The 20,137-nt window shown below is 40.9% G+C and overlaps 1 protein-coding gene across 2 annotated transcripts in view; it reads left to right on the plus strand.

Moving 5' to 3' along the window:
- The window catches only part of phactr3b (phosphatase and actin regulator 3b), a 100,115-nt gene that overhangs the window by 25,620 nt on the left and 54,358 nt on the right, over positions 1 to 20,137 (plus strand). The window contains exon 1 of one of the 2 annotated variants that reach the window (XM_017716579.2): positions 11,761 to 11,915. The exons of the other annotated variant lie outside the window; for it this stretch is intronic. Coding sequence (XP_017572068.1) covers positions 11,909 to 11,915 — 7 coding nt within the window. The 5' untranslated portion in view covers positions 11,761 to 11,908. Of the gene's footprint in view, positions 1 to 11,760; positions 11,916 to 20,137 lie in introns of those variants that run through there. 2 annotated transcript variants of the gene reach the window in all.

Here is a 20,137-nt window from a genome sequence, read left to right on the forward strand (position 1 = left end):
TTTCACCAATGTTTTTGTGATTCATCAGTTTTATCTTTGGTGTATCTGTGCAATTAAACTCGATTTTGATGATTTTAATACAGTTAACCTGTTTAAAAACGGCTGCTTTGTGGTGAACTAACCTAAACTATACTCATCTATAACACCACTAGTAGGAATATAACAGTAGAGAGTGGAAAATAACAGTAATAGTAATCATTTATGGACTTAATCTAGCACTAAAGTAGATGTATTTACTTTACATGCACATTGATATAAACAAATATACGACGTTTCGTTTCAAAACATTACACGGTGCTTTTTTGTGCTACTGACTCCGCCCACAAAATAAACAATACAAAACACAGCTAGTGCAGAAGCATCACACACACACTGCAATAATATGGTGTTTAAATATGTTATTTTAGGAAAATAATCACCTTGCACAATTACATCACTCTACCACCTTAAGACGTTTAGTTTCTGTCACATTTTCTTCATTCGTCATATGGGATTTCATGTTTTATGACACGTAGAAGTCCATAGATGTTGATTCATTATGTATTTATTAATATGTAATTTATTGTGATTTCTTATAACATTATTTTGGGAACAAATCAATTGCTGAATAATTTTAAGTGTACCTAATAGTGTTTTCTTAATATTAACTATTAACTGTGTTTTCCTTGACAAACTTTAATGTAGTTGTGTGCTGTACTGCTGTATTACCTATGAAAATACAAATATCTGATCAGACTCTGTCAGTATTACAGAGATACTCAGTATTATTAGCCCTTTTTTTTACAGTAACAATAATATTTGCTCCCTTTTAGGGAACCCCCAGTTAAGCTATGCGTTTATATGTATTTGTAAGCTGTGCATATATTTTTCCTCCAGTGTTGTTTCATGACATATATGTCGAAAGCTGCATTTGTGCTGACCTTCTTGTCTTGGCCTGGCCGTCATTATAGAGAGGTGGGAAGTGTTTTCACTGCAGGAGGTTCTCACTCCTCTCCTTCACCCCTCATTGCTCACTAGCAGCTCAACACAGAGAGCAGGAATGTGCTAGTTAATCTGGTAACAGAGTTGTGGTGTGACGTGGTGGGTTTTACACTCCATCACCAGCCCTGATACACTCTAGAGACTAGTAGTGTGACCATTAGAAGTATGGACATTTAAGTGATGTAAAGTGGTACTTACCTCAGTTCTATTGATGTGCATCCTTTAGGGGATGTCAGGCTCCTTTTATCCTAGTTGGGGGGGGGGGGGGGTTGTTTATTTGTTTATGTCCTGTCAATCAACTCAAATCAACTCTTGCACCTGTTTGGAGTCTGCATGTTAGTAAGCACCGGCCCACCCACACAGGCCTTAACCACAAAGTCCACGTAAATCCAGAATCCTCCATCCGGGAGGGGGGGCGGGGCGGGTCTCACCATCTAACATATGGGTAAATTTTTTTATTAGATTATCATAATTGAAAATGCCCAAGTCCACTGGAGGAATGGCCACTATGGGCTTGCAGGAAGATGGTACTGTGTCTTACTAACTTTACTGTGTCTTACTAACTGTACTCTATTTTACTAACTTTACTGTATTTTACTAACTTTACTGTATCTTACTAACTTTACTCTATTTTACTAACTTTACTGTATTTTACTAACTTTACTCTATTTTACTAACTTTACTGTATTTTACTAACTTTACTGTATCTTACTAACTTTACTGTATTTTACTAACTTTACTGTATTTTACTAACTTTACTGTGTCTTACTAACTGTACTCTATTTTACTAACTTTACTGTGTCTTACTAACTTTACTCTATTTTACTAACTTTACTCTATTTTACTAACTTTACTGTATCTTACTAACTTTACTCTATTTTACTAACTTTACTGTATCTTACTAACTGTACTCTATTTTACTAACTTTACTCTATTTTACTAACTTTACTGTATCTTACTAACTTTACTCTATTTTACTAACTTTACTGTATCTTACTAACTGTACTCTATTTTACTAACTTTACTCTATTTTACTAACTTTAATCTATTTTACTAACTTTACTGTATTTTACTAACTTTAGTGTATTTTACTAACTTTACTGTATCTTACTAACTGTACTCTATTTTACTAACTTTACTGTATCTTACTAACTTTACTCTATTTTACTAACTTTAGTGTATCTTACTAACTGTACTCTATTTTACTAACTTTACTGTATCTTACTAACTTTACTCTATTTTACTAACTTTACTCTATTTTACTAACTTTAGTGTATTTTACTAACTTTACTGTATCTTACTAACTTTACTCTATTTTACTAACTTTACTGTATCTTACTAACTGTACTCTATTTTACTAACTTTACTCTATTTTACTAACTTTACTGTATTTTACTAACTTTAGTGTATTTTACTAACTTTACTGAATCTTACTAACTGTACTCTATTTTACTAACTTTACTGTATCTTACTAACTTTACTCTATTTTACTAACTTTAGTGTATCTTACTAACTGTACTTTATTTTACTAACTTTACTGTATCTTAACTAAATTGGATTTGTTTTACCAACTTTAATGTAGTTGAACTGCATTATCTACAAACATGCTGGCTCGTGTTGTTGGCAGATATTCGATATTAAAAGACGAAACACTCAACCAGGGCTTCTCATATGACGTGATATTAAAATGTGTCACGATGTGGAACGCACCATTGACCACATTTCATTTTTACATCCGTATCCACATAATTCTTTATGAGGTGCATTAACTGCATTATGTGTATGTCTAAACAACACATTTACATGAGTCAGAAGCACTGCGCTGTTGTCAGGCGTTACATATTGGACATGAATATGGATGAGTCAACCGATTTAGAAGTGGATGATGTGATGGAGGACCTATGGGACCTTGGGCTATTAGTTTCTGTCTGGATGTTAAGTTGGCATGAAAAGTCTGGCCGGGGAGCCGTTCATACGCACCCTCTGTAATTTACGTGCATGATAATTACACGTTCTGGCCGGCATTGTGATGAAAGTGGGTTACGTGGAAGTGACTCAAAGGTTGAGGTCGTGTTTGAAACAGCTACAACAGCTAGCGCTCACAAGGCGACAGAGAAACGCTGCTCCAGCCTGCCATCCTGCAAGCGTGGGTGCGGAGCAGAGACAGCTCAGCGCCAATTAGATTAGATACCTCATAACACTGTGAACCCTTATTATTTAAAGGAATATTCGGTTGTTTTTCAACATGATCTCTGTTTGCTGCACATGTATCATACAGTCAGTGACCCAGGACAGCAAGTCTGAGTCTAGAAAAGAACTGAAAACTCAAAATTCGAAGCCAAATATTAGAAAATATAGATGCTGTTGGGCAGCTGCTGATTTGAATCAACATGTAAAATATGTGAATATGTAAAGAGATTTGTTCTTGTGATGTTTTACCCTTAATTTTTCATTTTGATCGCTGCAACACTGATCAGTCAGCAATCTGTGACAACACCATTGGACAGAAAAACTTTTGAAAATGGGTCCCATCTATGTGAGAACAATTTCTACAAATTCACAGTGGATTTTTTGGGTTAAGAATCCATGTCATACAATAATAGTCTTAGGTAAATGTACTGGCAGAATTTTGCAGTTTTATGTAGCCAGGTTTTCATTCACCTGTCAAATAAGGGCCTTTTCACAAGAAACGGAAATGCTGGGTAAACAAATTCTGCTATTGCTTACAGACGATTATTAACCTCAGAAACACAGGGTGATTCAAAAAGACTCCCAGTTCAAAACGATTGATTTCACTTGTAAATTATCACAGATCAGTGCAGTGAACTGCAAATGGTTTAAATGAGCATGAAGTTTATTATGTAATTCTACAAGGTCTCAGTCTGAACCTCCTCCAGCTGTACGGACGACATCAACACCACAGTCAAACTCATCCCAGACTGGACTGAGCGTGTCGGGCGTCGCTGCTCTCACGGCTCTTTCAGTGGGATTTCGGAGATCATCCAGTGCTGTTGTAAGTGGTCACATCAACAGAATCCTTAACACACCCCCACAGAAACAGTCACACGGCATGAGATCTGGTGATGCTGGTGACCTTCTCCTTGGAACTGTTGGTACCAACGACGAACGCTCTGAGCTGTTGGAGGTTCACTGCCACACTGACGGTCAGAAACTCTATCACCCCCTCTTACAATTGGATTGTGCTGGCGTATGTTCGTATGACCAAATATATAAACGTCTATAGACTTACTGGAACATCCCATGTTTTAAATGCTAATGATATTCAAAAACTGGTGACTATGCATGGTGGGAAACCTATGCTGAATTAATTTCTATAGCATTAGATCATCAGGTATGCTAATGACGGAGAAACATTTGAGGCTTTATCATATATGAAAGCAGTTTGTAAGTAAAGAAGTCTTCATACTACATTACCACAGCCGTTCATGTACCTAAAACATTATCTGTACACTACGTCACTGGTCTGTAGTAGATGTTAGGCTGTCTAAATGCACTTTCCCCATAGCTCAACTGCAAAACTTCAGCTGAGGGTGCACTGCATGCTTTGGCACTCCCCTAAAACCGGGCCTGGCTGGCCTTGAAAGAAGCCCATCAAGACCTTGCGCTGGCGAGACCTCTGGGATGTAAACAGAAAGAAATCCTCAAACTCAGCGCTTTTTAATATTTAATGCTAAATGTAAACAAGACTGTTGTTGTCCTCCGTGTACCGTTGGCTTATCAATACTTCGCTTCTTATTGGGTTAAGGTGTGCAGGAAAATCAATCATTAAGCACTTAGCTGCCATACGTCTGTAACTACGCAGGATTTCTTTAGGGCTTTGATTTGTGTTGCACAGCAGCTAATGTTGCGGCTACCGCTCCGCTTCACTTGTATTCTCTTGGGACTGACCACAAGACTGTCCGCCGCCCCATGTTCAAACACTCTTGCCTTCTGTTTGACCTCAGTCATTTCTATGTGTGATGTGATTATGCTCTGTTGTGATATACTGTTCCTGTTCAATACTGTAACTCGCTACTCTTCTGTCCCAAGAGGCATATTCAACCTTCCGGTTCCTTCAGATTTGTTATCCTCGAGGCCCGTCCTCCACCGTCTGTTGTCTTCACGCTGTCTCCCTGGAAAGGTTGTGTGAAAACCGCAGAGGATTCTATTTCCAGAGGCACATTGATCGCTGTCACAATAACCATGCAGTTAAGGCACTCGGTCCTGAAGGGAAGGCCAGTTAAGGAAGCTCCTGTTACATGGCAATTACGGACATGGAGCGCCGCAGGGCGGGCGAGAGAGAAAGGAGGAAAGACGTTCAAAAATCTGGACCACGACTAATCGATTTTACAACGTGGCCTAGTTAGCGAGGGCCGTTTGTTAACAAGCCCGCGAAAGCTCGAGTGGAGACGGAGGCATATGGCGACAAAACAAACCTCTTGACATTCTGTCGTGCGTCATCGGCCGCTTTGATATCTGCGCTCTTGGCTGCGAGCTGCCACAGGGATGCTGGCTGTGTTGGTTTACACCCTGTACTGCCTTTTCAGTGGTGTCCACCACTTCGCGCCAACCTGAGATTCTGAAACATTGTTCAGAATGAAAGTGGCTCTGCCAGAGGCTCAGAGTGCTCAGTATAATGTAGGCCATAAATGGCAGCTCTTAGGACTTGCAAAGAGTCTGTGTGTGTGGCGGCTGCATTGGATCACACAGTTGTTTTTGAGGTATTGCACAGGGAGATTCACTCGAAAGAGGCCCCAAATATTCTGCTGTAACTCCCTTTAGGATGAAACGATCCGAACCAAAACAGCACACTTCATATCTTGATGTGTGTGTAATCCACTGCATTCCCTGCAGTGCTGGAAGTGATCTCTGTTTGCTGCTAGACACATGAAGGAGTGGGTGGGGAATTGGAGGTTAATTGTGGCGATGGCTGTCCGGCACCTAATTCGTCGCTCCTACGCATCCCGGCTTGTTCGAAGGTCCATATCCCGAGGAGCTCATTGCATGAGTTATTACGGTTATTACAGAATATTCGGGGCCTCTTTCGAATGAATCCCCTTGTATTAACTTCTGGCTGGATGCTTCAGCGATTTTCACCTGCCACACCTGTATTGTTTGGTCAGATACCACCACCCTGCTGAAAAACGGACCATTAGAAACCATTGAGATTAATGATTTTGCTTTCTAATTGAAAACTGGCTTAATGGTTTCTAGAAGAGACCACTAGTTTCCTCTAGAACACCTTTACCATCAAATGCAACTTGAATCAGCCGTTGTCCACCTGTTAAACCATTAGGATCGTATACATTGTGATACCAACCCATTAAAAAAGCCAAAGCACATTAAAAAAACCATCAGGAACCAACAGAAACACTTAACAGGTTCTATAGGTTTTTTTCAGCAGGGCTGTTTTACCTGTTTCACTCAGCATTTACTTTTTTTAACATATGCTTTATTTCATAACTAAATAGCCAGTGGAATCTATTGAAAGTAAAGCACTGTTGTCTGAACAAAACCTCATATCTCCATTTTTGACAATTTTCAGTTTTTGACATAATTTGAAACTACATGCCCCCCTTTACATTGTTTGATTATTTCACGAAGAACGGACTAAACGAAATGACCCAAAATGACTTGGAAAGACGTCCGGTTCCATTGACTTACATTAAAAGTAAAGTAGGTTTTTTCCTTCTCCTGTAAAGTCACCAGTTTGGAGATACGAGATTTTCTTCCGGCAACAGCGAAAAGCCCCAAACAGTTGACTTTTCATTTTGGATTAATAGCAGAGATGTTCGCATCGTTGCTCAAATAGAATATCACATATGCGCAGTGCGGGTTTGGCACGAATATGTAGATATTGAACCTGATACAAACTGTCCTGCTGTTATAGCTGCTCTCAGTTCTGTTACAAATGTGCCAGACTGGAAAAGGCTGGAGCAAATATCTGTTTGCTTTTGAATGTTGAAGCTCAACACGGACAAATATAATAGCGCACTATTAGTCTGGAGACTAGAGATGGCCATGGCACGGTCAGCCTCAGGTTCTGTCCCTTGCTGTTTAGAGTAAATCAGTGAGTCATATGACACGTGCCTCGAGCTGCAGTCTCTGTGGCGTCACTATGAAGTAAACAAGTGCTGTCAGTTAAGAGGCCGTAGATGTGAAAATCAGCTACTCAGTGTAAAAATGTGAGAGGCGCTGATTTTACAGGCCTTATGTGTGCGTCTGTAACGGACCCTCTTCTGTGTATCCCAGATGTGTGATGAATGAGAAACGTTATGTAAAGTGGCTGCAAATGAAATAAAGGAGACGCTGTTGGCTATTAGCAGTAAGGCGCTGGATGAAAAGAAACTAGGCTATATTGCATTGAGTAACTGGTACACAGCTTGTGTAAATGTGCGGGAATATTCAAAGCCAGGTGGGGGTCTTTCAAGAGGGTTGCTGTTTAGAAGTCAGAGTAGGTGTGATTAGAAAAATTCTGGTCTGAAACCGATCAGGCATAACATATCAGCTCCACTTACTGTATAGCTGCACTCTGTAGTTCTACAGTTACAGACTGTAGTCCATCTGTTTCTCTGATACTCTGTTACCCTGTTCTTCAGTGGTCAGGACCCCCATGGACCCTCACAGAGCAGGTAGTATTTGGGTGGTGGGTCATTCTCAGTGCTGCAGTAACACTGATGTGGTGGTGGTGTGTTAGTGTGTGTTGTGTTGGTCTGAGTGGATCAGACACAGCAGTGCTGCTGGAGTTTTTAAACACCTCAGTGTCGCTGCTGGACTGAGAATAGTCCACCAACCAAAAATATCCAGACAGCAACATCCTGTGGGCAGCATCCTGTGACCACGGATGAAGGACTAGAGGATGACCAAAACAAACTGTGCAGCAGCAGATGAGCTGTCGTCTCTGACTTTACATCTACGAGGTGGACCGACGAGGTAGGAGTGTCTAAAAGAGTGGACACAGAGTTTAAAAACTCCAGCAGCACTGCTGTGTCTGATCCACTTGTACCAGCACAACACACTAACACACCACCAGTATCAGAGAAACAGATGGACTACAGTCTGTAACTGTAGAACTACAGAGTGCAGCTATACAGTAAGTGGAGCTGATAAAGTGGACAGTGAGCGTAGAAACGAGGAGGTGGTCATGATGTTTTGCTCGATTGGTGTATATTCTCAACATTTTCCAGAATCTTACACACAATAAAATAGGCCACAGCAGTCGTCCGCTTGGATCTAACTATAGTTTTGTTGGTTCCAGATGTGGCAGTAGCGCGTACATCTGGATATGGTAAAACAGAAACGCTTCATATTAATGTAGAAACGAATGGTGTGCCTCTGAGTTTGATCCCCTCACACAAAAACTGGTCATGACGAACTTGTTGGGGGTGGGGGGAATGGCTTGGCAACAGCATGAAATCAGTGGAAATCTGGCGCTGAAAGCCCTTCTGGTGGTGCTGTGGTCCTGCCATGTGCTAGTATGACTGGACAACATGGCTACGGCTTTCCACACCAGTCAAGAAGGGAGCGCAGGGTTGTTGGGCTCCCCACTGGCGCTTCCCTGCTTTGCCTCATTGTGAGCTGCTCATCTGCCAGGCTTCAATAGCCAGTCCAGGCAAAGTGGTGGTCCAGAGGATTTGAAACAAATATGGCATGGCTTCGGTGGATTTGTTTGCCAGGGCAGACCTGACCCGCTGCCATCTGTGGTTTTCGCTGTTGAATCCACTGGGCCTTAAAATGTTAGCCCCCAACTGGTTGGATTGGCTGCTTCAAGCCGTTTTCCCTTATTGTGGATCACCACACACAGCTTGGCACTCCTGATGAGTCCCATCACTCCCGTCAGCCACTGAAAAACAGCGAGCAGGTTCCTGACGGACGTCTTCCGTCTGAGCGTGGACTGCCACATCACACCGCGTATCATTTGGTGACTTTGTTGATATAAGAGCACAAAGAGCATCCACTGTGGTTCGCACCACCTCTGTCGGTCAGTAGGAACGAAACAGATCCGTGTGATTGTCGTTTTCTTTCATTATTTTTTCTTTGTGAATAATGTAGAAGCACACCGGGCAGAGCTTAAAGCTAAATTAGGATTTCATGTAAAACATGATGCGATGTAAACAGTCATTAAGGGTGGTTTGGTGTGAAATAGTTTGTTCTAGAGAGACAAGTCAGAACTGTTCACAGTGGCAGTGACAGAAACCCAATGTCAAAAGCATTTCATGCTTCCAAAAGCTCCCTCACAGGAAGTTATTACATAGTTTTGAGAGAAGATTTTGGCCTAAAACATATTATTAAAAGCTGTTTATGCAGGGTGTTGTAAAGCAAAATGAACCATATATATATATATATATATACACCACTGCTGTTGGAACAAATCCTCATATCTCCAAAATAGTAACTTTACAGGAGAAGGCAAAAACCTACTTTACTTTCAATGTAAGTCAATGGAACCAGACGTCTTTCCGAGTCATTTTGGGTCATTTCTTTTAGTCCATTCATCATGAAACTTATACACAACATAAAGGGCAATAAGCATTTTTAAACTATTTCAAAAACTGAAAAATGACAAATATATCTATAATTGATTTATATATATATATATATATATATATATATATATAGATATAGATATAGATATCTTTTTTTCAGATTTGCTACTATTCACCATTATCAGTATTACATAGTAATGTTCACTAGTCGTTTTAAAATGCAAATAGAATGGCTAATTTGGTGTTGTAGACATCATGATTCCTGTTTCTTATCACTACCACTGTAAGGAAATCTAATCTGATCACTAATGAACGGTACTTCTAATAGTGATGTACTGTTTCTGACATGTTAGTACAGGGTTTGGACGCAGCTTGTGCTTTCAACAGAAAAATCAACTTGCAATATGACACAAATATCAGTCTAGTAGTATAATACATCATCCAAGAGGAGGTAACTGCATTTTTGAGTGCAGCTTAATTTAATAATTAGAAGTGGACATTTGGGTTCGATGGTGTTTTAGGGCCAGTGTTAATAAAAATAAAAATATCAGATTTAGAGAATGAAGTAATATTTTGAGAACATTTTTTTTAATATTTCGAGAAAAATAGGCCTAGAATTAGGACATTAAAGTGGCATTAACACGATGAAATGTCACAATATTGTGGCTTCTCAAAGGAAAGGCAGCACCTCCTGGTGTTAAATGAGGGGCGTTGAGTTGGTGGAGCTGCACTTTCATATCGATTCCCCCATAAAGAAACACTCAGCCTCCCCGTCTCTCCTGCTCATCAGCACCAGCCTGGTATCAGTATAAGAACCGGCTGAAACGGCTGAGTAGGAAACTGTTTATCTAGAATAAAGAGCCGGACGGACTCGGAAGAAACCGTCTGTCTGTGTTGTTGAAGGAGAACCTCAGGCAGGGTGGTCTACTCGGCTATCGGGGGCTTCATCTCCCCCCATTTGAAGAGGGCATCAAAATGATCCACAGAGAGACGGGAGTGAGTGGAGCTCCGGCGTCAGGGCAGCAACCGAGACCCCAATGCGTTATAGCAGCCCCCCTACAGTTAGACCCCTACAGTTAGCCCCCCTTCAGTTAGTCCCCTTTATCCTCCAAATATTACCACTTTTTTCTCAAAATATTATTTTATTCTCAAAATACTACGACTTTATTCTTGAAATATTACAACTTTATTCTTGATATATTACGACTTTATTCTTGAAACATTACAACTTTATTCTTGAAATATTGCGACTTTATTCTTGAAATATTGCGACTTTATTCTCAAAGTCTACTGTTTTTATTTTTATTAACAGTGGCCCTAAAACGCTGTGGTCACGCAGACTAAGTTCAGTTTCTTGCTGCACAGAAAACAACAGGCTTTTCTTGCTAGGCTAGAAGGAAATCAGCGTGCGTGCGCTTTTGGACGCGCGGCTGATGTGGCTCCTCCGGGGCTGCAGGGCGCGGTGAGCGTGCGCGAGGCTTTGCTGACGACTCGCGCAGACTTGTGCTCCCTGTCCAGCAGCGCGGAGCTGCAGTGTTGTCTGTGCTGGACTCGCTCTGTGGAGAATATTCAAGAAGGATTTTTTACAACAAAGCTCTGCTGTCCTCACTGGAGAGAGAGAGAGAGAGAGAGAGAGAGAGGGAGAGAGACAGAGAGAGGAGAGAGAGAGAAAGGAGAGAGAGAGAGAGGGAGAGAGAGAAAGGAGAGAGAGAGGGAGAGAGAGGAGAGAGAGAGAGAGGGAGAGAGAGAAAGGAGAGAGAGAGGGAGAGAGAGGAGAGAGAGAGAGAGAGGGAGAGAGAGGAGAGAGAGAGAGAAAGGAGAGAGAGAGAGAGAGAGAGGAGAGAGAGAGAGAGAGAGAGAGAGAGAGGGAGAGAGAGAGAGAGAAAGGAGAGAGAGAGAGGGAGAGAGAGAGAGAGAAAGGAGAGAGAGAGGAGAGAGAGAGAGAAAGGAGAGAGAGAGAGAGAGAGAGAAAGGAGAGAGAGAGAGAGAGAGAGAAAGGAGAGAGAGAGAGAGAGAGAGAGGAGAGAGAGAAAGGAGAGCGAGAGAGAGAGAGAGAGAGAGAGAGAGAGAGAGAAAGGAGAGAGAGAGAGAGAGAGAGAGAGAGAGAGAAGAGAGAGAGAGAGAGAGAGAGAGGGAGAGAGACAGAGAGAGGAGAGAGAGAGAAAGGAGAGAGAGAGAGAGGGAGAGAGAGAAAGGAGAGAGAGAGGAGAGAGAGAGAGAAAGGAGAGAGAGAGAGAGAGAGAGAGAGAGAGAGAGAGAGAGAGAGAGAAAGGAGAGCGAGAGAGAGAGAGAACGAGCAGGAGGGAGTGAGGGGTGTACCCGAGCCCACCGCGCCTGAGGATCAGCTGAAGTAAGCGCAGCCGAGGAAGAGTGAGGTTCCCAATTAAGGGCTTCCCGGGAAGCAGACGGTCATAAGCTCAGTGTTTGAGGAGAAGCTGGGAATGACACGTGAGTGCTGTGTTGTGTGGAGCGCTTCTCTGCCTGTGAGTCTGTTTGCTGATGTTAAAGGAGTTGAAGAAATCGTGTGACTGTTTGAGCTGCTTGAGTTTCGCTCTGTTTGGTTGTGACTGCATGTAAAGTAGCGGCACTTAAGACTTGTTTTCATGCACTTCTTTCCACTTTCTCTCTGAATGGAAAGAAATTCCCGCCAGAGAGAGGAGGAAGGCTCACCTGCTGTGTTTCTGACTGTAGTGTGTCAGAACTTCAGTAAATCATGACTTCATTTCTGAAAATAATGACTTTTACATTTTGAGTTATTAACCTCTTATTGACCAGGGAATGTTTTTGGTCTATCCATCTGAATTTACGTGACCAAATCATGAGGCAAATTATTCAGTAACTGCATGAAATAAACGTACATTTTTATTTATTTATTTATTTATTTATGTAAAAGTTCCGCTCAGATTAACAGAACGTGTGTGTTATGATCTCCACATATCACTACATGCTTAAAATTCACTGCTGAAAGACGAAAATCTCCGACTCTCTTTGTGTTATTTTCTAAAAGTGATGTTTCCAGAGCAGATCACTGAAGAGACGCCGTCTGTTTATAGTTTAGAGCCCAGATTTGGGGAAAAACGGGTCGAATTTCAGTAGAAAAAACAAAGTTCAGCTTCTTTTATTATAAGGGTTTAAAATTACATCACCGTCTATTAGACTGGAGAGAAGAGCTACAGCCTCACACGACGCCCAGCTTCTGAACGGAGCTTATGGAATATGAACGTTATGAAGAACATGATGAAGAGTGTTTTGGAGCCACCGGTGGTCCCGAGGAGGAAGTCAAGTAATAAGTAATTATTTCCAGATACCAAGTCATTGTTCTGAGAAAATAAGTCAGATGTCACTTTTTTTGTTAGTAAATAAGAAGTAAATAAAAAAAAAAGTAATTATTTCAAGATACAAAGTAACGACTACTTGTAAATTTATTTAGGAAAGTAATTGTTTTAAATGGCCATTATTTTATAGGCACTATGTCAGCTTAAAAAAAACAACACATAGCATTTAAGATACTATGTTGATATTTTGGGAAATAGTCACACTTTTGTGGAACTAAATAATTATTTCAAGATACAAAATCAACATTTTGTGCATGTCATTATCCCAATATACGACATTTCGAATACAAATATTTCAATTATTTGTAGTTATTTCAAGATACCAAGTCAATAATATGAGTAAATGGTATTATTTTGAAATACTAAGTGAGTATTTCTGTAAAACAGCCAGTTATTATAAGATACTAATTATAAAAGTGTAGCGTGCAGCTTGTGCTCACAGCAGGATGAAGATTTTAGCCCAAAGAAAAATGCAGTCTGTCACACATGCTTGCTCTTTGCTTTTGTATCTGGCCTTTTCATTAATGCATTGCACTGTTAATGCATAGCACTGGAGCTACATGTCATTATATATTTATATATGTTGCTGCTGCCCGAAAAAAAAAACTCGTTTCTCCAAAAACGGTGACTTTACAGGAGACGGTAAAAACCTACTTTACTTTTAATGCAAGTCAATGGAACCAGAATTTTTTGTTAGTCATTTTCGGTCGTTTTCTTTGGTCCATTCATCGTAAAATTTACACCGAATATAAAGAGCACCAGGCATTTTCAAATTATGTTAAAAACTGAAAAACGGAGATATGATATATATATATATATATATATATATATATATATATATATATATACACACACACACACACACACACACACATATATATACACCTTTGCAATGGGCAGTTGTCCATGCATGATCATTTGTGGGGGACTGAAGTGCTGTTGGTCCAGAACGTTGGTAAATGACCTTTAGATCCAGTACTTCACATTAATAGTGCGCTGCATTAATAAAAAGGTCAGGTACAAAAGCAGGGAGCATGCATGTGTGAGTGACTGTAATTTTTGGGCTAAAATGTTTATCCTGCTGTGAGCGCACGCTGTGCATCACATCAGGCTGAGAGCACAGATTTGCCATGCATATGTCTCTGTGTGCAGCCCAAACGCTGTGCGTTGCATTTTGGAGGCAGTACACTACGGCAGTGCACTAAAAACCCACTGATTCCATGTCTTCTCCAGCTGTTCCCCAACACACTGTGATCAATTTTTCACAACAACATCCCCAGACCATGCTTGGATTAAAAATAGAGGGATGCCTGACTTGCATTATGCATTGCTGCCTTCTGATTGGCTGCCATGGGCTTCCTTGTCACTCTGCGTGGCAACAGCCTCCCTGTCCGCCCAGCAACCCCCCGTTTTTTTTTTTTTTCTCCCTCTCATGCTTTCGTGCTCCTTTGCCTCCGAGGGGCTTTTCTGCAGCATCCGGAGCAGTAACCATGGCAACGGGAGTCTGACCCAGGGTGCGCGCGTTAGCTGCAGCAACTAAAAGGCTTGACCTGGATTCTGCACTGCTGGTTTAGTCGGGCGGACCAGACTTGAGCCGCTTGACCTGCTTCTCGTCGTTTATGGCCAAGGGGCACAGCACCCCCCCACCCCCTCAACCAGCGAAAAGAATCAGCCCCAGCAATCCTGGCCTTCATAGTGCGCCGCTGTAGCTTGAGTAGTTTCGTAATATGTTTTAAATAAAGTGCAGTGTAATACATGCATTCGTATTCAAGGCTAGCGCTCGGGATTTACAGTCATTACCTCAGTGGGGTAATTAGCAGCGGTGATGCTGTTGATCCTTGCTCAGCAAAGCATGTTATTCTTATTATGGGTAAAGTGTAGACAAACCTGAGTGAGCCTGGATGATTTAACAGGATTAGTGGCTGGCTAAGCCACTGCTGAGCAGACGAGGGGTCACTGAGAGTAGAAAGAACAGCTTGCTAGGAAAGTGAATGCTGCTTCCGCTGCTCGTCCTCTCCTGGCTAAATAAGAGGGATACTGTAACTAGGGCCGAATGATATGGACAAAACATCATATTGCGATTATGCTGCTACATATTGCAGTGGCGATACGCCTTGCGGCATATTTAGGCCTAATCCCATTTTTCCCCTTTTTCCCCCTACCCCTTGTGTCACCCTGACCTCTTTGAACTGAGTTACAGGGCAGTGGTTGAGATCTTCCTTCTGAAATGGGGGCCTCAAATAAAAAAACATTAACATTAAAAAGCATTAACAGCTACCAGCGCTGCTCTGTAGGCGACCCTGCCCGTCTGCAGGGACAGCAGAGGAGGGGAAAGTTCAGGGCTTTAGTTACATTTAGGGATCATACGCCTTCCAAGAGGGGGGCAATTATTTATTATCACCCACCACTAATTCTTCATTAATATAAAGCTGAAGTCTTCAAATTGTCCTGTTCCACCTTAAATGGAGCAGCAGTTGCTGTAGATGCTTCATATCCTAACGCACAACTAGTACTGCGTTAATGTGGCCAGGCCAGAGAGAGTCCTGCAGCTTTCGCTGTTCTGCTTTCCTTACGTTTCCATCTATCATCAGGTTTGAGCAGGTGTTGTTTTTTCGAGCCAGTAGGTGTGACATTAATGCAGAGCCAGAGACAGAGATAGAACCCAGCGCTCGTGGCGCAGCCCACGGCTCATCTGCGCCGTCCCTGAAGTGTCAGCGCCGTGTCTCCGTCAGACTGTGTAGGAGGGCCTATTTCTGTCCTAGCTGCCTCCCAGGCCTCCTCGTGCAACAGTGCTGCTGAGCACCCCCCAACCCCGCCCCATCCACTGTGCTGGGTCCTGTGGTGCAGCTCGCTCACAAGGCCCATTCTTTCCTCTGTCTCAGAAGCCCCCCCGAGAGTTCAGAGCTGCCTGTCTTTTGACTGCGAGCGGATGTCTGTCTTCCAGACTGACGCAGGCGGCTGCCGAACGACGTGGATTAGGATAATCTCTGGGTGAGGCTTGGGAAAGCGATTTGGGCGATTTAGGCTCTGTATATGAAGAGAAAAGCCAAATAGTTTCAAGGAGTAATTTAAAAGCAATAATTAGGAGCAGAATCTTTACAGTCGATCAAGCAAGACATGAAGTCCGCTTCTTTAGCTGTGTAGTTAACAAGAACGGGAAGCTTCTACCCCAGTAGTTACTGTCATACTAACTGCATGTGTAAATCACGCTTGCTTTAATCTGTTAGGCCTGAACGATTTGAGGAAAATATCTAATTGCAGTTTTTCTCACTAATATTGCAGCTACAATTAAAATTGCGATTTTTAAAAATAAAGTAAGATTCAGGCCTGGTTTATTTTGGCCAAGACCAGAATATCCACCTTTTTCGTCTTGAGGCTCGACCCCTGAACACAGTGAGCCAAACTGCGAGTAAGCTGTGGTTGTGATGTCACAACACTTGCAGGTTTGGTTGTCTGTGATTGGTCCAACTAAATTATACCTACAGGCATTTCCCCCAACTCTCATTAGGCCCAGTTTCCCCTCTTAGAGCCTAAAACAACAGTTCTGCTACTATACGCTCTTACAAAAGATGGTTCTTCAAGGGTTCTTTGGTTCTGTATAGAAATATAAACACTCACTGTCATGCTTATGAAGTTCTTTGAATGATGAAATGGTGATCTAAATTTATGGACATTGAGTTGTATATTTTGTTCTATATAGCACACTTGTGAAAAGGGTTCTATAAAGCACCAAAATGTTCTATTGTTATAAGCTTGACATTGTAACAATAGCAGAACCCTTTTTGGTTCTGTATAGAACCATATAACACACTTTCCTTCAATCTGAAGAACGATTTCACCACGCAGAGAACCACTTAAGCTTGCGAGTGGGTCTTTGAGTGTTCATGGTTCTATATAAAATGACTGTCTTTGCTGAAGAACCATCTGCTTTAAGAACCTTGAAGGACCATCTTTTTAAAGAGTGTACGCTATAAAAATTGCAGCTCTTGCGATTTGAAAATTGCAGCATCTTAAATTGCGATTTCGATATCAAAAGCGATTCATCTTTCAGGCCTGATCTGTGTCCAGTTGTTGAAGAAGAATTCCACCATTTCTTCCTGCAAAGTTTTACTAAAAGAACTCTTTAACGTGATGCCAAACCGGCGGAATGAAGAGCTTAAGGTTAAATTCAGAGGACGGACAGTGGACATCAAAGACAACTGTGCTGAAGAAGAATTCCAATGAGTTCTCTAAATTACCTCATAACTGAGTTATTGAGATCAAAGTCATTCGGGTGGTTTGCTGTGAAATGGTTTATTGTAGAGAAACCAACTCTTTCTTTACAGTGGTGGCGATAGGAACCAGGGATCCCGATGTCTGCACAACTATAGCCTTTTCATTTGTTATCAAGTGAACCCACACAAGGGTTTTTATATCGCTGCCGTCGGAAAACCTCATATCCCCAAACTGGGAACTTTACAAGAGAAGGAAAAAACCTACTTTGCTTTTAATGGAAGTCAATGGAACCAGACATCTTTCCGAGTCATTTTGGGCCGTTTATTTTGGTCCATTCATTATGAAATTTTCGAATTATGTTAAAAACTGAAAAACAACAAAAATGGAGATGCAAGGTTTCTTACGACAACAGCAATATGGATTGTTGGTGAAGATAAAATTGTGTTATTCCGAAAAACATCAGCTTTGTGGCTTTGACGCCCTGCATGCGTTGCTCCACCACTGATGAGTTTAAAAAACAAGATTTAAGGCCAAAACATGGTCTCAAAGCTTTCATAACACAAAGCATGAGCCTGTAGTTTTATAATCAACTCATACAATAACTTTCGGTAGTGTGGCTTTTATAGGCGGTGAACGTTTCAGATGTCTGGTTCCTATCACCCCCACTGTGAACAGTTTTGACTTTTTTTGACCAGTCAGTGACAAATTTTGTGACAAATCAGCACATCAGACCACTCTAAATGAGTTTGTTTACACCTTATCCGCTGAATTCTGTGACACATTTGTAGGAATCTCATTTAAGTAAAGTCAGACATACTTACTCATGTGGTTTGTGACACTATGACATACTATGATTTGGGTCATTCTACAGAAACATCCGTTTTTGTGTCTCTAGTGTTTACAGATATTTTACACTCTAAAAAATCATGTTAGGGTTACAATTTATTTACATTTTAAAATAAACCAATGTTATTTTCAAAATTAGACCGTCTTACGCCTCAATGTAGTAATACTGGTTTTTAAATCAATCATATAGAATCATATAGAAGATAAGATAAGATAAGATAAGATAAGATAAGATAGTCCTTCATTAGTCCCACAGAGGGGAAAGCAGCAGAGTAATAGAAGTAAGGCACTCAGTAGTAGAAACGGGAAACAGTATAAACAGTATAAATGATAAAAGTCAAAGTTAAATCTCTAGACTATTTACAACAAAATAAGAATAAGAATAAAAAAAGAGTTGCATAAGATCTGTATTGCACTTATGAACATATTGAACAATGAAAAATATTTGGATTCTGAATATAAGTGTATATTGTATGTGTGTATATTGTATGTGTGTATATTGTGTGTGTGTATATTGTGTGTGTGTATATTGTATGTGTGTATATTGTATGTGTGTATATTGTGTGTATATTGTGTGTGTGTATATTGTGTGTGTGTGTGTATATTGTATGTGTGTATATTGTGTGTGTATATTGTATGTGTGTATATTGTGTGTGTGTATATTGTATGTGTGTATATTGTGTGTGTGTGTATATTGTGTGTGTGTATATTGTGTGTGTGTGTGTATATTGTATGTGTGTATATTGTGTGTGTGTGTGTATATTGTATGTGTGTATATTGTGTGTGTGTGTATATTGTGTGTGTGTATATTGTGTGTGTGTGTATATTGTATGTGTGTATATTGTGTGTGTGTGTGTATATTGTATGTGTGTATATTGTTTGTGTGTGTGTATATTGTGTGTGTGTGTGTGTATTGTATGTGTGTATATTGTGTGTGTGTGTGTATATTGTTTGTGTGTATATTGTGTGTGTGTATATTGTATGTGTGTATATTGTGTGTGTGTGTGTATATTGTATGTGTGTATATTGTGTGTGTGTGTATATTGTGTGTGTGTATATTGTGTGTGTGTGTGTATATTGTATGTGTGTATATTGTGTGTGTGTGTGTATATTGTTTGTGTGTATATTGTGTGTGTGTGTATATTGTATGTGTGTATATTGTGTGTGTGTGTGTATATTGTATGTGTGTATATTGTGTGTGTGTGTATATTGTGTGTGTGTGTATATTGTGTGTGTGTATGGTCTGTTGGGAGCAGTGTTGGTTGAACCGTCTCACAACTTCACACACTTGGGGTGAAGGAGCCCGTCACTGAAGGAACTTGAGTTTGTATTGAGCGACATATAAAAGCCAAATAAATATTATAAATATATAAATGAAAGTTCCCCAGGAGTCGTGTCACTGGCGTTACTGCATAACAAAAAGTCTCTTATGTTGAAATAAAAGTCACGCCGATGACGTCACTCGACCTCCTTTGACCTGTTTTCTGAGGATCTATGAAGAAAAGCTCATGGTGAGTCCACTGTGTCTCTCAGTTCTCAGAGATCTTCTCATTCAGCTCATGACCTCATATGAAGCTTCTAGCTGACGTCACTGGTGCGACCGACTTCATTCTGAGGTCACTGTTAGAAAATAAATTACAAATGGATTAAATTCCATATTTTAGTGGACGTTCCCTGATGGACAGCGTGTGGCTTGATGTTCTGTAAAATGCTTTGATCATTAAAAACGTCTCTGGTGTTTCCTTTATTATGTGGAACACCGATGACGATCAGTTACACCAGTGACTCCTATGGAAAGAGAAAAAGGGACGTTTCTGTAGAACGACCCAAATATGTGGACAAAAATATTTCATAAAGTAAAGACGACAGTATTAGCCATATTAAAGCCTGAATTCTGTCCATACTTCTGTCAGGTTTTATAGATGACGTCACATTATTATCTACTTTAGCCTCGTAACTCCAGCGCACGCTGAAGAGGCAAACGTTTCTTGGCTGACTGCATTTGTGTTAGGAGGGGACGCTGTATCAGTTTGATATGTTGAGTGTATTTGATTTGATTTGATATATAAAGTGGTGGTTTGATGTATTTGAAGGGGCTGGTTGGCTTGTTTAGATGTGCTGGAGGAGTCTGGGCCATGTCAGTCAGACACAATGCGCCCCTCCTGCATCGGCCAGTGAACGCCGTCTTTCACTGGCAGAATGGGAGAAAATCACGGTGTTCACTTTTGTGAAGCGGTCAGCGTGCAGGCCTGTGAGACAGTAAGCGCCTTTCAC

The sequence above is a fragment of the Pygocentrus nattereri genome, chromosome 21 (genome assembly GCF_015220715.1).
Source record: "Pygocentrus nattereri isolate fPygNat1 chromosome 21, fPygNat1.pri, whole genome shotgun sequence".
Classification (NCBI taxonomy): Eukaryota; Metazoa; Chordata; class Actinopteri; order Characiformes; family Serrasalmidae; genus Pygocentrus; species Pygocentrus nattereri.